Source organism: Chaetodon trifascialis, chromosome 4, assembly GCF_039877785.1.
Source record: "Chaetodon trifascialis isolate fChaTrf1 chromosome 4, fChaTrf1.hap1, whole genome shotgun sequence".
Lineage (NCBI taxonomy): Eukaryota > Metazoa > Chordata > Actinopteri > Chaetodontiformes > Chaetodontidae > Chaetodon > Chaetodon trifascialis.
Genome location: NC_092059.1, coordinates 29,422,724 through 29,441,159, shown reverse-complemented (window position 1 = coordinate 29,441,159; position 18,436 = coordinate 29,422,724). Strand labels below are relative to the sequence as shown.

Genomic DNA, 18,436 nt, shown 5'->3' with positions numbered 1-18,436 from the left:
CAGCAGAGTGACAAAGAAATGATGTAAGACAGAGAACGAGAGTTATAGACAGAATTAAAAATAAGAAATGAGTTGCAGGGTTTACAGGAGAACTTATATGGCAAAAAAAGTCTGCGCAGGGAAAAATGATTATCCTGCCAACAGGGGCTGTCAGGTCAGAAACAGATCTATAGAGTGTGTAGTATGTCTGTGGTCTGGAGGGCCTGGACATTTTCTGTCACTTTGTAGGACTTGTAACTCTTGGGATCATTTTAAAGGTAATGGAACAAGAATTCACTGAAGCTGCAAAGCCACATTGTAAAAACACTCAACAACAAGTAGATGTTGTATAGCATGGTCTTTACACCACTTTCTAAACCTTATTTTTAAGAGGACAGTTATAATTAATGAAACTGGAGTTATTAAAGAACAACTTAAAACCCTGTTTTAACCTGAACACCGCCTTTACATATTTAAAAAATGCTCTCAAAATCAGAGCACCTCAAGATGGATGTCCACAAATTAATTTTTTTACAGTAGGTTGTGCTCCTTTTTGCCACTTGAATAATTAAACTTTCCAAAAATCACCATCATGGTCAACACAATTTGTCTTTGAGTTGTTGTAAATCTACACCATACCAGCAGTTGATGGTCACCATAAATTGTCAAATAAAAGCTGGTAAATTATTGTTTATCATTATTTATTATTTGAATTATGACAGATAAAAAGCAGTGGGGGGTTTGAATTACCTTTACTAAAATAGCTCCTGTGGTAAATCAGTTTAATGTCTGTTTCCACAGCTGTAATCCCCTCAGTACAACAACAGAGTCATACTCACCACTCAGAGTTTCTCTTTATAACAGAAACACTGCTTTCTTTCTTTCTTTCTTTCTTTCTTTCTTTCTTTCTTTCTTTCTTTCTTTCTTTCTTTCTTTCTTTCACAGTTAATTTACCATCTGTGACACTGAACACCATTCACATGCTTGCCATTAAAAGCCTACCATGGCAGGGAGAAATTAAGCCCTTTAAGCCACTGGAAGGCTTTTAATGTGAAAAAAGTTTCATTGGCAGTTGCTTAAGAGCAATTGAAAACATGACCAAATGGAAGCAATTGTGAAGTAAATGGTGAACAAAAAGTATTCAGACAACACATAGCCCCAAAGGAAGTTTTGTGTTTGTATTAACAGTTAATGGCATTGACAGCAAATCAAAATGTGATAAAATACTTAAAACAGGGAAATTACACAGAATGTCTCTCTCTTGTTAGAACTGTGAAGTGGTTTGGGACCCACTGGTTCCACAAGTGGGAATGGGACTTATTTCTGGACCATAGATACTCAAAGTAACTCTTCCCACTTCACAACTGCATGTTTAAAATAAAGGCCTGACTCTCTCAGCGGTTAAGGTACAATAACTATTTGAGAATGTACAGTACATCATGTACTGATGGGACGAGAGATGAAAGCCCAAGCAGGTATCTGTCAAAACTATTATGACCACAAATTCACATACTTAAAGGACACAACAGAGAGATAATTTGGACCTCAGTAAGGGTCAGGCATGGGGACAGTTTTTTTTTTGTGTGTGTGTGTGTGTGTGTGTGTGTGTGTGTGTGTGTGTGTGTGCTTGTGTGTCTCCATGCCTTGTGTCTGATAGTTGAGTCTCCTCATCTCCACAGGATCTGAGGAGTGGGCCAGCAGTGAGTCCTTAACCCCTGCCTTGTGCTCGTCCTTGGCTGGAGATGTTCGTTTCCTGGAGGAGAGAAAGTGGCTTAATGAGAGACGGTAACCATGTGATGTAAGGGCAGGCTCAAAATTAGGGAACATTTTCAAATGTTAAATTGTTTTACCTTGCTTTTTGTTTTGGTGTTAATAAATGTAGCTCTGCTACATTTTACAATGGTAAAACAATGTTAATTCCTCTGGAATGAGTGAAAGACAAGAACAAAAATGAAGGTTCTGAAATTAAGTAAATCTGCATGTAGATTAGCTTTTGCAAATTTTTGCCAAATTAGTACTGTATATCGGCACAGATATGTTAGGACCCTGTTAATTGAATAATACCACTTGTTTGTGAAAAATACATTGAAAACTTGGAATGCAGTCTGGTGTTAGTTTAATCTAGATGAAGAAATGGTGTTGTTCAGCGATGTAAATAAGATCCTGACATTATACCAAGCATGGATCGTAAAATATGTCAGATATGGTCTCAAAGGGATTAGATTAGATATATTTGGAAAATATATAATATAAATATTTGCTGTTAAGCTATGTATGCCAGTGTCCCCACCGTGAAAGGAACAGATGTCATACATTGTCTTATTCATTTTTTCCTAAAAAAACAAACAAACAAAAAAAAACATGAATATTTACTGCAAATGTAGATAATTAAATTCCTGAAATTCAAATAAATAAATTGGAAGACAAAACACGAATTATAGCAAAGCAAATAGAAGGAATATCTAGCTGGGACATTTGAACTGGGACAGGTGCAGAGAATATGCTTGACAGGTGTAGTATTTTATCAACCCAAACAAATACCCGGATTCAATACCATCATGGCACTTCCGTGCCAATATTACGATATATTGAGATTTTTTTTGGTTGTTGCTATTTTAACACTATGGGAAAAAGTTGAATCATTCATTTCTAGAGACTGTTTATCATGAATCATATTTCCAAAAACAATGCACGTCACATGTCAGTCAGTCTGTCTGAGTTTTATTTCAGCAGCATCATTGCTATACTGCATATATAAATGATAAATAAAATTCTTTTTGAAGTAGACAGTGACATGTAGCTGTTCCTAGGCCAAAATGAAAACTGCACACAGCACACATGTGACTTTAAATTTCATCCTTCAGGTATGGAACTGAACTTGAAAACTGTGCTTTCAAAACATGACTGCATATAAAGTGCTAATACTGTAATGTGTGTGCTGCCCTCTCTTGGCACAGAATGGCTCCACCTAGTGATGGCTGCATTTTAAACCCACTGGGAACTTTGAGTTTGAGTTTTGACCCTTTGAGGTTGCTGTAGCTGGTCATTGTGTAGTGCTTCAGCTGCACAGTAGCAGACTGAGTTAGCAATGTGAGGTCACCAGCTATCATTGGAGCACAGGAAACACATGCCAGTAAGTACTGAGCACACATATTGTTTCATGTTAAGTAAAATGGATCATTTGTTCGGATAATATTATTGCAGTCCCAAGTTCTGTTAATGGTTATTCTCATTAAGGGTTAGCATTGAACTAACAGACTAAGATATTTATACATATATAAAATCAGTTCAGGAATCAGTTCAGGTATTGTAAAAAAAGAAAGAAAGAAAGAAAGAAAGAAAGAAAGAAAGAAAGAAAGAAAGAAAGAAAGAAAGAAAAAGGATCTCTAACCCCTACTAGATATGATTTGTCTGCATCTTCTGAGTGTTGGATGGAAATTGGAGAAATCTGTGCAAATGTCATTCAGATATTTCAATAAATAGTGTAGTACAGAAATTGGTGGCAAAAGGGAAGCCCAAGCCCAAATACAGTAGTTGAGCGAATTAAAGGCATGAAGAAATCTGAGATACGCATGAATGTTTCATAATGAAATGGATTAAATGTCTGAGCGATGTTAAGAGGCAGCAGTGAATGAAATGAATGTATACAGTATACAGATATGTGTAGATGGATAGATGTATATTAATGTGATTAAATGTTCCGATATGCATGACACACACACACACACACACACACACACACACACACACACACACACACACACACACACACACACACACACACACACACATCACAACTCTCTCAGTCATAAAGACAGTCAATATGCAGGCCAGGCAGACAACACAAACAGAGGGGAGAAAAGGTCGCAGTGATGTCAGTTATTGCCTCAAGGTGATATCAGGATTGGATTTTTCAGGTCTGGCCTTTGTTTTGCTGGCAAAGCTGCAGGTGTGTTTGAGTGTTTGAGAGGTGAAGAAAGAATTGAGGGAGAATTATTCTGAGGGGAAGATCAACAGGATTTGTGAACTCCACTCAGAGCTCAACAGCAGAAAACACACACAAAGAAACAAACATGCTAAAACATACTTTAACACCCCCACACACAAGACACAAGACTGCTGTCAGTTGAAGCTGACATGTCTGAGTAAAAAAGCTTGAAGACAGCTCAGAGAAGCTGGCATGGTGGCGTGATGCTGAAAGTGTAACAGAAACAATGAGCATCTGTCACTTCATGTCATCGCTGTCAGAAAACATGGATGTGTTCAACCAAACAGCATGTTTTCCACAGGAGGGATTGTGGAGGCAGGCCGACAGCTAAAGAAGAAGGTGGGGGTGAAGCGGTGTATGAACAGACAGAGGCACTAACCTTTCTTGTTTGCTGTGTCCACAGAAAGCAGGCAGATAGAGGAAGAAAGGAGCAGAAAAAGAAAGGATTCATTTACAAGTTGTCAGCAGCGGGAATGCCAGCGACACACTGAACAGGAAGTGCACCTGACAGCACCTTCCTGACTACTCCTACTCCTCCCTGCACTCTGTATCTGATCCACAGCCAGCTGAGCAGCATCTCCTTCCAGCTTATGAGAATTTCAGCATTTCCTCATCTTTCACTTCTGTTTAAAGTGCTACAACCTTCAGTTTGACACATCAGTATCTTCAAATGAATTGTAGTGCAGCTCCCATGAACACACAAGAGGACACGCGGGACACTATTATGAATTTATTTATACTGATTTACATATTTTTTAGACAACTATCATGACCTGGAATAAACCCGACTTCATGGCTCTGCTACTGAGCTGAGTCTAATACAGCTTTTACGTAGCTGAAGTGTGATATAACAGACCGGTGGCAAGCTGTTTTAATCAAAAACTCCACATCTAATGTGTAATTTAGGATTATATGGTCAGTAAGAGTTATTGGATATCAGACGATCATCTGAAGCTCAATACCAGCAGAACGAATGAGCTTGTGGTGGAGCTATACAATGAGCACAGTTTCAGGGTGGACACCCAAGATTAGTGTCACCAACTCAGTATCTGACCAAATTGAAATTATAATAATAATAACAACAACAACTACAGCAACAAAAATAATAATAATGGGATACACGGACAACCTGAAAACATAATGCCTCTGTCCATGGCTGTTGCTGGTGCAGTGGCAGAAAAATGCATTACAATGCAAAGTACAAATCTCTTCTCATCCACTGACATTGCTCCAGCATTCCATCATATTACCCCACTTTTTCAGTCATCATGTTCAGATAATCAACACAGCTGTCCACACTGGCGGCGTGTTGGGTTTCTCTCACATGCTAATGCTAACCAACCAAATCTTGGAAGAGCAAACAATTTCAGTTGGAGATGGTTTCCTAATGGACTCCCCAGTACAAATATTACTTATTATTAAGAGCAAAAGGAGGAATGAGAATAAGCCAAAATTAATGTTGTGGATTTGAGTAGAGCAGCAGCCATATGGAAGCCCCCTTCAGCCCAGTCAGCAGCTCCAGATGTTTGACCCATGCACAGAGAAGCACAAACCAACTGTGAGCCTGGAAGAGCCGGGCTGTGGGGCAACTCATCACGCCTTCTTCCCATATGCCATGGAGGACCTTTGCCCTGTGGCCAGTGAAGGTCTGTTTATACTCTAAAATACTTCACTGACTAATTCTTGGTGCCCAACCCTTGTAAAATGTTCTGGACTGCACTAAAATGATCACTGGATGATAGCTAGAAGATATGAGGATGCAGACAGTTAACATTCACTGCCTTACACTGAAACAATTCCTATTATTTTCATAACAGATGAGACAAAAGGAACATTTGTATACTAACACTATTGTTGAAATGGTATTTCACTTGCAGTGGCTATATTTACATGGACACTAATAATGCGATTGTAATGTGATTAAGGCCTTAATACGAGTATGGTGGAGTCCATGTAAACCACAACATTTGATTATGTTAATGTGACTAAACTTAAATCAGTTTTTAAGTTTACTGCGACTTTACTCGCATCATGAAGGCATGCATACACCTTAATCGCATTTCTTTCTCTCTGATCACATTGCGCATGTACAGGAAATGACATGCATCATAAACGTGACATGAAAGATGGCAGCGGGACTGAAAAAACAGCATTTTTAGTCAGCAGAGGAAATAGAATCCATGCTGAGAAAGTGCACCATAGTTGGCCCTAGCACACCCGTTTCATTTTTCTCTACTTCTTCGCCTTTTTTGCTGATAATGGAAGTATAACTTGACGTTGATGGATGTAGAAACTAATGGTACCCATAATTCCACACAAAAGCCAAATAACAACCAGTAGCATGTAAACAGGATTTCAAAAAACTGCCAAATCATGCAAACACCTCAATCAGAGTAATGCCTTAATTGCATTACTGACCATAATCACATCATTAGAGTAAATGAGATTTCAAAGAACACAAAATCACATTATTAGTGTCCATGTAAACATAGCCAATGACAGAGGGAGTGTAAAAATGTTTACAGCTCCCACTAATCTTTATCCATGGCTTCAGGTTTGGTTTGGGAGGTGGGCTTCTTCTTGCATTTATACAGTATATGTACATGTACGTCTACATTTACATTTCCGTTTGCAATCACATGACTTAAAATCACATTGAGCTTCACTGAGAGCTGATTGCTGTCCTTGACTGTCTCACTGATGTTCAGTTCTAGTGTCTTTTAATTGGCATATCTTAACTGTGAATCAAGTGTCGATTAAATATTTACCCATACCCAATATTTTTCTCGCAACTTGAACTCATTCCAATGCTGGGTTCTGATTAAAATCAACAAAAGCATACAGTACATTTATATGGTTTTATCTTATTTAAAGACTATACAAAAATATCAGAGGCAAAGGGGTCAGAAAGGGGGAGGGTGATGTCTTTTCCTTTTTTCCTTTTCTTTTTTATTTTTGCTTAAAGAAATAGTCTGAGAGGGAGTAGTCTCACTTTTTCGGAAGTACAGCCCCAGATATATGTTTTATTTCTGCCTTGCCTTGTGAGATTCATTGGGTAAAAAAGTCACGGTGAAATACTATTATACTATTGTATATATTGAATTATACTTAAATAAAAAAAGGCTTTTGTTGGAGCCAACAGTGGCCTCCACTTTCACTTTTGACATCAAAATATTAGAGGGTGTGTTGCTGTTTTTTTCTGAGTCAAGGATAGGGTCCAAAGGAAATATGAGTAATACTGGGGACACCTTTGTTTTAAAGGGTGAACACCCTTCCTCACCGTAATCACTTTCCTACAGTTCCTTGTCATTGGTTTTCAATGGAAGCACCTATTAAAAAGCATGTCTGACAGGCTCACCTCTTGAAGAGCAAAATAGCAATGACGATGACGATGATGAGAATGACAGCCAGCACTGGACCCATCACCCACAGCATCTCTGGGTCTTCAGTTTGTCGGGTCATCCCACTGTGGAGCTTCACCATGATAGGCTCAGAGAAGGGGCTGGCTGCAAACGTCCTCTGCTTCAAATGACCAGAGAATGATGCAGAATCAATTCACAGTCACTCACTTATACACAACACAGGGTAGATGTTTGTCACCTACCTGGCTAATCAGACTGACATAAAATGTGATAATGCCACACTTCACGCCTTGTAAAATGATCAATTATTAAGAAAATAAAAGGTTGTATGCACACACACACACACCTGCACACACACACACACCTGCACACACACACACACACACACACACACACACACACACACACACACACACACACACACACACACACTTTGTGATGGATGATAACTGATTTAACTCTCTTTCATGGCTGAGTGTCGTCTATTACTGTGCAACCAATATGATGTTTCTCCAGGAAAAATTCTGCAATTCCACTAAGTGTCACAGTAACTGAAAAATCAAAGAATCTGTCTTCTTCTGGGTCCGTGACAGACAGCAGAGGTGTCCAGATTAGACTACACAATGTTTTCAATACAACATGAGCCAGAAGTCACTCATTTGAAGGGAAAAACAAAGGGTTCCCACTGCTGGTTGTGTGACTGCTGTCATCTGTCATCTGTCAGTTCAGCCAGTCATGGCTACAGTGTCAGAAGGGGGTGGGGGTGCTCCACACAATACAGCTAGCTGCACAGTTTTAAGCACCTGTCCAGTTAAGAAGAGCATTTCCTTTTTAAGTAATTAAGCTAGATTAAAGCCAGAATGTTGAATGTTGTAGAATGTTCCAAGAGCCAAAGAGTATAATTTAAGGGGACCTGTGAAGTTTTTTGTGTAAGTATTTTAATAGATGTTTCTTTGCTGACTTTGTTGGAGGATTGCTGTGTTTCTTGGTCTATTACTGCCACCTACAGATCAATGGAACAGTGTGGAACCTTTGGCAAGCCCAGGTGTTTAATCTCAGTCCAACAAAAATAAGACCCAAGTAGAGCTTAACACTTTATACTTAAATTTGAAAACAGCAGGGTTTGGACAGTTTGTTGGTTCTCTGCTCTGAGGCTGGAGCTTTGTGCTGTGTTGACACAGTCATATGATTGATGATGTTCCAGGTATTTGTGCATTGTACATTAATGATCAGTTAAGAATTTCAACAAATCAATTAATTGACAGCTTGCAGGGTTGCTCTAGCCTTAGATTGGTTTCTAAGTTCTATGCTCCATTCAGCATTAAGCAATTAAAAGACATTATTATATCTTTGAATCACCATAAACAAGTCTACGGAAGATTTGAAAACCAATCAATTCATCCTACATCGATAAAATCAAACTACAATAAGTATTAACTTATAAGCATTATTGTTGTAGCCACAGCTTACTTCATCTTCCAGCACAGTGCCATAAAGTTGCATTGTCTTTCAGAAACACTGAAGAACAATGAAGAAGAGTGAAATATTCCCCCACTGCAATGAACATAGCCAGTGTGTTGGGTAGATGTTGTCTGTCTGCTTGTTGGAACTTATGTTACTTGAAGCTGCAGCACCAGCAATTTGGATGACAGAAATGTCTTGATTACTGTGACCACGGGTCACACTGCAACATTTTGTTTGCTGCCTATTGTTTTCCAACAGCAACATAGTATGTAAGATAAAGATGTGAAAATTCTGACCATTCAGTAATCAACACAAAATAAGCACAAATATGTTTCTGTCAGTTATCATAAAAATGTTCGATTTTCCTGAAGAGTACAAACACCCATGAATAAATATCCATTTTGCAGCCATTTGTCGCTGCTCAAAAGAGTACTCGAGTAATTTAATATTTCACTTCCATAGTTGCAGGATACATGAAAGACAGATGAACAAAGGAATGGTCAAAATCAAAGAAGTAAGGTTCAGTATATAAAACTGTTGGATGCTAAATTTTCCATTAATTTCTCAGAGCCTCCATATTTTAAACTCCACAATCCTAGTCTGTAATGCAGATTGTCTATGCTGACATGTAGTCTCAAGTCAGTTTCTCAAATCATTTTCTCAAACTCATCCAGAGCCACATTATGCAACTGGTTTCTCTGGCTGAGTTGTACCACCATCCCTGAGTAGTAAATTGCCTTTGACAAGTAAAATTACTGCAGTACCCCTTCTAATACCAAAGAATGCCTGACTATCAGTCACCAAACAAAGATAAGGGCTACATTTGTATTTCAACATTTGTTGTTTGTAAGTAAGCCTTTTTGTCTTGAAAAAGTCTACTCGTGCTGTGTGTGTGTGTGTGTGTGTGTGTGTGTGTGTGTGTGTGTGTGTGCGTGCGCGTGTGTGCGCGCGCGTGTGTGTGCGTGTGTGTGTGTGCGTGTGTGTGTGTCTGTGTGCGTGTGTGCGTGTGTGTGCGTGTGTGCGCGTGTGTGTGTGTGTGTGTGTATGAGGGTGTGTGCGTGTGTGTGCACGCGTGTGTGTGCTTGTGTGTGTGTGCGTGTGTGTGTGTCTGTGTGTGTGTGTGCGCGTGTGTGTCTGTGTGTGCGTGTGTGTGTGCGTGTGTGTGTGTGTGTGTGTATGAGGGTGTGTGCGTGTGTGCGCGTGTGTGTGTGTGTGTGTGTGTGTGCGCGCGTGCATGTGTGTGTGTCTGTGTGCGTGTGTGTGTGCGTGCAGAACATCACATCATTAGCAATTTTAGTTCATGTCCATGAAAAATCAATCTACTCTGATTAGTTAGTTGCACATTTGTAAGCAGTGGGGGATTGGCAACATAATAAACATTGAATGGGAGTTACATGGATCAATTTGCAAGGCGTAATTCAGTTTAAGTAACTGTGCTGCTTGTCACTTTACGTTCTCTGAGACAAGTGTAGCAAGTTGGACTGTGAGACTATAAATATTCCTGTAAGTGTGATGGGCTCTGGCTCGACAAGGCGACCACAGCTCCAGCTTTGGCTGCAGCTCTGGCTGTAGCTGTGTAACAATTGAAGAATGCTGCTTGTTAAAACACTGTCACCATGACTGCCTCTGCTTCCTTTTTGATTCATTCATTTCAAAGCATTTTTCACACACTTTTTCACTCCAACATTCAATGTGGGGGCTTGCAATATCTCAACTGACAGTTAGACATGAATTATACATGAATGTTGTGGCCGTAAGAGATTTGTTGAATATTTGTCATGCTGTGGAATGCTTCAATGACACAAATGTATTCTGACATACTACAGTCTTAGACATGAGACAAACACACCAAACTCTACATGTACAAACAGTACCATACATCTGGTTGTTATGGTAGTGTTATTATTATTATTATGGTATTTGGATGGGTGTATAGGTTTACTTTACTTTCCATAAGGAATTCATCCATCCATTGTCTATACCTGACTATCCCTTTCCGGGGTTACAGGGGGGCTGGAGCCTATCCCAGCTGTCAACGGGCGTGTGGTGGGGTACACCCTGGACTGGTCGCCAGCCCGATCGCAGGGCAACATATACAAACAAACAACTACTCACGCTCACACTCACACCTAAGGACAATTTTAGAGTCACCAATTAACCTAATGAGCATGTTTTTGGTCTTTGGGAGGAAGCCGGAGTACCCGGAGAGAACCCACGCATGCACAGGAAGAACATGCAAACTTCACACAGAAAGGCCCGACCCAACCCGGGGATTGAACCGGCGACCTTCTTGCTGTGAGGCATGCACACTAGCTGCTGCGTCACCGTGCCATCCATAAGGAATTCAGTGTCATAATATTTCTGAATAATCAAAAACCAAGCATTTACTTCTGATTGTATCTTCCATACTTTGGCTCAAAAAGAATTTACATGATATAATTGATGTATTCCAACTGTAATGTGAAGGTACATGACTTTGAAGCAGAGTTTCATATCGATAGGAATAAATGTGATGTACAGTGCAAATCCATTGAAATTACACAAAAAAAATAACATAATAGCTAAAGCTGGTATGGGCATTTCTGTCAGTGGCAAATACTGTGGGAGAAGAGAGAAGAGTGACGAGTGGAACAGAGTGGACAGATGGAATTAGTGGAAATCTGTATTATACTGAATTTATCAAGACAAGAAGTAAACCTGTTTTGAATTTACATTAACAGCAAAATTAAAAAGGACCAGATCTGAAAACAGGGAAGCGTGTTACTAAACTTTGATCAAGATATTCCTATAAAAACAGGGCAAATTAGAAAGGCCTGTTCCTAAAATAAACCTGTTTCATATAACACACTGCAGTAGATAGGTTTGTCTGCTGTTACAGATGTTGAACCATATATATTTACAACTGTTTGTATATATGTTTACTTCTTTCCCTGCGGGTCGGGTTTATGGGTTAGGCGGATGGGTTAAGATGAGAAAGAGAAAAGCTTTTAGATCAGACTAGCAGACAACATGTGAGAATGTGGGGATGTGAAAAATCCATAATATGGTCCAAAAATCTATAGAGACGAATCAGCTCATCACCCTGGGTGCTCTGCCACTCACACTCAGTCTGACATTATCAATATCTGGTGCAATTTCTAAGTTGTATATTTCTCTTAACTATGTAATTACACTATTTATTATCCATATTGGCAACAGTTATTTTATAAATTGTTCTATATTGTGCATATACTGTACACCTAGTATTTCTCAAGTGCAATACATGTCATCAGTTAGTTTTCTCATAAGAATATTAGCAACAGTACTATTTTTAGAGGATTTTTTTTTAGGATTTTTATGGCCTTTTTTTCTAATCTGTACAAATATGCATATACATAGTTGTTTTTCTATTCTTACCTTGTATAGCTTTCTATTTTGACCTCTTTATGCCACTGTGCTTGCTCTTTGTAATACTTGCTGGCTGTAACGACTTAATTTCCCTGGTGTGGGATCAATAAAGTCTTATCATTTTTCCACAGGTCATTCTCGGTGAAGCTGACATAATTTTTGTCCTCTGCTATCCAGGCCTCACAAACACTACAGCAGTCTATCAGCACTGCTTTGTTTCAACAGGAATCACTTCAAAAAGTTTGATCAGATTAACTTTATTTATTCAAAATAAGTAAAGCTTTATTTTAATCTTTGTTTAAAGTGATTATGAGAATTTCTTCATGATTGTCATTGCAATGTGATGAAGCTCTCCATCTGTCCTCTGTATTCCTCTGTAAATGTCAATGTAGTGATTGCTCCCATTTCACCAAATTAAAGTTTTTTTTTATTAAATTCCTTCAAAGTTTTCACTTCATTTATTATATGAGTCTGGACAGACATGGGTGTAACTTGACTGGTTAGCGGAGGCATACAAACATGATGTAGTAAAATATCTTACTTAATGCTGTACAGGTGTAGCTAGTCTGTGAGTAACTGAAATCCACATTAGTGAGTCAGTGGGCACCATTGGCAGCCGGTTTGCTCCAGGCTTATCCTCCCACATCCAAACTATCTCAGCTCCTTCCTCTGATATCACTGCTCCATTTTCTACAATCACTCTCCAAGAACTACATGGCAGCCAAATAGTCTTATTTTATTTATTTCCTTGGTGTTTGAATGTTGCTGTTGTTTTTGCCTTTTGTGGTAGATCAGCTGTGCCCTGTGTCTTCCATCACCAAAAAACTAGAGCTGCTTTAAAGAGGGAAAGTCAGGAGGAGGTTCTGGTGATTTGATTGGTTATTGATGATTCTGGTCCCAACTTCTCTTATTTTGTCTAATGCCCATTCTCATTAATCTTCAGTTTATTTCTGGATTTGAAATTATACCAATTTGTTTAGACATATTCAAATGAAAACAGAAAAGAAGTCAATTCCTGGCACACTGGAAACAGCACAGGCAACAAGGACATCATCTCACACCTCAGGCACAGGTCAAACACATCATTATGTAGTGCATTAGCAGACATGCATCCTTTTGAGTACAAAAACTGCCAGCAAAGCTTAAATTTTCTTCTCCTTTTTTTTTTTTTTTTTGTTGTATTCTACCTGGATAGCTTTGCTTAATTTTTATCTACTAGTGTAGTGATGAGGAAAATTAAGAATTAAATCAAGTGGAATAATGTCATAAGTTGATGAAATAGTGGAGGAAGAAGAATTGACTTGATGAAATAGTTTTTCAGAATCAAGAGGAGGAAATTTGCCAGTTAACATATATTTTAAAGGTGTCCTGTGGATATTTGCTTTAGCTCAACTAGTGCTCTGGAGCAGTGTTTCAGTGGGTCGGGGCTCAGGCCCAGGAGACAGCGCAGTCGTCCACCCATCAGGACGTTGGTGGTTCAAACCCTGGCCTTGGTCGTCCACATGTGGAAATATCCTTGGTTAAGATACTGTAACGTAAAAAGTTTGGTCCTTGCAAGTAATCTCATGATTCTTATTGCACTTGCATGTTCCTTATTGCATATGCCTGTTCTGGAACAAATGTCTTTTGTCTTCTCTCTTCTGTTTATGACGTTTGTTACATCAGTTCAATGCCTCAAGACAACACACACACATACAGGTTGTTTATCACATGTCTAGGACAAAGATATGGTATGTCTAAGTCTTGGGGAACAGCTAATTACATTCTGTAATGTATGTCTGTTTATTGTAACAGGTTTGGTCATCCTGTGGGAACTCTGTCAGTCTGAGACGGTGCATTGCTTTACATGTGACCATATGCTTTGACTGTGAACTGAAGATTGCTTCGGACCGTTCTTGGGCTTCCACACAAAAGAAGTGGGCTAACAATAATGAACCCCAAAACTGCCCCCGATGTTGTGCCATTGGTGTGTGAAATCATATGTACATTGCTTTGGATAAAAGCATCTGCCAAATGACTAATTGTAATTGTAATTGCAATTTGCCTAACCAGAAAAAAAATAAAAAAAATAAAAAAATATCCCATGCTTTTATTTTGAAGGGGATTTTTTATGCATCTGTCTTTTTTTCCCCCCTCAATTTGGTTCACGGCTTGTCCTTAAGGGGTGATGGTGGATCCCAAAGCCAGAGAACCACTGCTCTAGAGCAACATCTTAATGAGCAGGTTCCTGTTTTGTTTGTATCTCGTGCTCTATTAGCCACAAGGACACAAATATACTTTATATGGACAAACACATTCCTGATGCTGGTTTCACTCTATTCCTCTGATCCATAGCTGTTTCTAGTAAAATGCCATCAAGGATACATGCAATGTGTTTTTTGTGAGAAAGTGATATAGGGATTCTTTTAAATGAGGAAAGTATGTAAAGTGTTTCATTTTAGTTTCATGTTATGTAAAGATGTCATAACCATCTGTATAGTGGAATGTGGTGGAGCACAAAAAATCTGTTTCCTTCATTGAATAACCTGCACTTATTGTTATGGTCTGGTCCATTAGGTTTTGTTATTTCTTTTTATTGTTGTTTTGTAGCCATTCCTCATGTGTCAGAGTTTACTTTACTTCCTGTGTTTTCCCACCCTAATGATTGCATAATTGTTTTCAGCTGTGTATAATTAGTTCTCCTCCCCTGTCTGTTTAAGTTAGTGGGTGCTTTTCATTACGTTGAATTGTGCCTCCTCGTCTCCTCTCTCCTTCGTCGACCTGGAAGTCGTTTCCCCTCCGCCATGATGAAGGATCTTCCAATTGCTTAAATGCACCTGAAGGAGACGAGGAGCGAGGAGAGAGGAGGCTTCTGAAGGAGATCAGAGTGAGGATACACCGGTGTAGCCTACGCGGAAGTCTTTTATTATTTAAGGGGCGTGTCGTATGTGGCACACGTTTGAATCATGGTGGGAGCAGGTCTTCACAAATGTAATCTTGATTCTTGTTTCAACTGTGTCCTTTTAACAATTGTATCTGTCACCAAGAAATTAATGAAAATTCTTGGTATATTACGGTTTTTTAAAGCGAGGCTACAAGGCTGTTGGTTTAATCTACCACACACCCGTCCTCTGTTACGCCTCTAACGGCATATAATTGAAACCTCATCAATAGCAATCAGGAGTAGATACATCACCAACCTCACACACCGCAGACGTGCGCTCACATCACAGCAAATTTTTTGCTGTGGCGCTACATTTTTTTTTTGCAAATGGTAGTTTTTTTGTACAACATTGAGGATGCAGAGCACTTTGGAAAGGCAACAGTGTGTAGATCTGTGAGGAAAGTGACCCTCGCACTGAAACGCCTGTTACCAATGATGGTAGTGACTGGTGACTGATGTAGAAATCTTATATTTTAAATTCTGATATACATTCTGCTGTGACCTCAGAGTGGGTTCAGTAGCTTAATTAGCTGTCATTTTGCAGGACTTTCCAAATGTGATAGGATGTATAGATGAGACACAAATTCCTGTTATTGCGCCTGCAGAAAACGAAGGACTATGTGAATAGAAAATCCTTTCACAGCATCAATGTCCAGGTTTATGACCTACCATCTTAAAAAATATGTACATGAAAATGTATGCATTATAATACACTGTAACTCATGCCATTGTCTGCACTGTGAAGATCATATGTGATGCAGCCTACATCATTACAAATGTAGAAGCCAAGTGGCCCGGCTCTGTACATGATTCCCGGATCTACTGGGAGTGTAGTCTGAGCAACAGATTTGCACGTGCAAGGAAGCTAAAACTTTGTACAAATGTTCTCTGTCTCCCTTCTTAATGCGTTCAAATATGTCCTCTATAATTACAGGAGTGTTTGATGGCTACCTACTGTGTTCGAGGCTATCCATGTCAGCCCATTCTGTTGACCCCTTACCCTGACCCTGAGCCGGGGCCCCAACAACGTTTTAATGTGGCCCACTGCAGGACTGGAGCCCGGGTTGAGATGGCCATAGACATACTCAAATCCAGGTTCCAGGGTCACCCCAGAGAGGGCATGTGACATAATTGTGGCATGTGTTGTTCTCCATAATATTGCAACTATTAGAGGAGAGCAACACCCTGCCGTACAAATGAATGACCCTGAGGATGACCATCCCATCCACCCTGCAGACATCCAGGATGGAAGGGCTGTAAGAGACCTAAACAGCAGAAATTACTTTTGATTAAAACAGTCAAATAAAGACAAATTCACATGTGGTTTGGCCTTCTTTATTCCCTAAAAGTACAAGAGCAGCAGTTAGGATTTGTAATATAGTTCCTTCCATTAACATATTTCACCTGTGAAGTGCATCCACCTCAACTGCCGTTCCAGTAATAGAATTTCAAGGTCTGTTTTTCTAATCTGGCGATCCAAATAGACCATTTCCTTTTCACTTTTCTCTATACTCTTCATGATGTGGACTCCATAAAACTCCTTCACTGGTAAGTGGGAAACTTATGGACGACATTTAAATCCTACAGTTCTACAGACAGATTAACATGGTATTGACTGAAAATCTCACTGTGTCTCAGGTAGCAGTTTTCTCCCATGCCATTTCTCTCCTTCGCTGCTGCAGCGGTGATATATTTACGCCGAAATATGTGCTCATACTCCACATAGGCCTGCAAAAAGACCTCCAACTCCATCGAGGTAAAATAACTTGATCTTTTTTTTTTTCAGTTGTCATGATGACTTGTGGTATCGGGGCTCTACTCAGAGTTGATTGAACTAACTCAGATCAGCTGTTCTGGAACTGGATACTCAGAGTTTCCCATCTCAGAGTAAGTCAACTCAGGAGTCAGATTTCAGGGATAAACTCAGTTTGTTGAACCTCCTACCTGGAAGACCCCCCAGCTCAACTGTCTCCTCATCTCTTTCTGTCTTTTCTCTGTATTACTTTTTGTGTCTTTTTGTTTTTTAGATGGCACAGAAGCTCATTCTGAAGGACATTTAGATAATCTTGTGGGGGACTTTGGAAGTGATCAGTCTCAGTGGCACTACGTGATAGATGGTAATCCTTTGAAAAATGTACTGCTGCTACATCTGCAAGCTGGAGAGAGGAGGTGGGCTGTACAAAGCAGAAAATAATAGCAAGGGGAGGGTGAATATTTTACTATTGTTTCATTGTCCATAACTGCCCCCCCCCCCCCCCAAAAAAAGTGTAAAAAAGCAGTGTGACAAAAAAGCAGAAACAATGTGTGATTGTAATGCATTTTGACAGCTCTGTTATTTCCCAGAACTCCAGTGGTTTCCACCTCAGCTGGAGCCTTCCACTCACAGCTCATATCTGTGACAAACTGGATGTTATCCAGTAAGCTCAGTGTGTTTCCCACAATCCCTGTTCTCTTTGCACTGCCATCCTTCTCTCTTCCTCCCCATCTTTTCTCCTGAAAGTTCAGCAGCTCTCTCCCTCCTACATCAGATACTCATTGCAGCATCTGAGCCATTCTCTCTCCAATGATAGCAGCATTTCTCGCCCTCTCAAGTACATCTGTGCATTCCCCCCACCAATCTTATCCCCCCATTAAGATCCCTCTTTTCTCTCTCCACCTCTCACTCTTCTTCTCACCTCTCTGTCACTCCCACAGGGCTCTGCATTCACCCTGCTATTCACTGCTCACTATCCCCCCACCTTCCTCTGCTGTAAGTGATCACACTGTTTATGTGGCCTTTTTCTTTTATCCAATTTCACACGTCCCAGCTTGTTTACCAGCATTTCAGGCCACAGAAAGCCGCAGTGCCCTTTTGCTTCAGTCTCCAGCCCCCCCCCCCCCCCCCCCCCCCACACACACACACACTCTCCCTTCTCCTCTTGCCTCAACCCTGCCAGCAGCTTCACAAGAGCAATAAATGCTAAGCTTGCTTCTCCCGTTTTCAATGAATGTGATTAGATTTCTATTTTTGTACTGGCATGTTCCACTGAGTGTCATTTATTGAATCTGGGCTCTGCTGCTTCATTCTAAACATAATAAGTGTTGTCCATGGCCACACATTCATGACAAAAGCTGCACACAATTGCTGTATTGTGTGTTTGAATGACCGCTGATGTTAGTTTGATTTAATTAATTTAAACTGAACATACTAACCTGACAGGTCATTTTAAAATGTATAAAAAGAGTTATTCAAATTTAGAGACCTATTCATCTGATAAATTACCAGCCCTCTTTGATGAAGTTCCAGGAATTGAAAGCCTGTTCTGCTCGTTCCTTTTTGCTTTTGCACAACAG

General features: G+C 39.8%; 1 protein-coding gene across 6 annotated transcripts in view; it reads right to left on the bottom strand.

The window, feature by feature from the left end:
- Window positions 1-18,436, bottom strand: part of ptprfa (protein tyrosine phosphatase receptor type Fa) — a 365,864-nt gene that overhangs the window by 53,506 nt on the left and 293,922 nt on the right. For 4 of the 6 annotated variants that reach the window (XR_011602126.1, XM_070961026.1, XM_070961029.1 and 1 more), the window contains exons 19-21: window positions 7,326-7,489; window positions 4,347-4,358; window positions 1,623-1,732 (exon numbers count right to left, since the gene is read on the bottom strand). Coding sequence is in view for 5 of the 6 variants with exons in the window: in XM_070961026.1 (XP_070817127.1) it covers window positions 1,623-1,732; window positions 4,347-4,358; window positions 7,326-7,489 (286 nt within the window). In the remaining variant the exon portion in view is untranslated. The remainder of the gene's footprint in view (window positions 1-1,622; window positions 1,733-4,346; window positions 4,359-7,325; window positions 7,490-18,436) is intronic. The other 2 variants (XM_070961028.1, XM_070961030.1) reach the window with 2 other exon arrangements.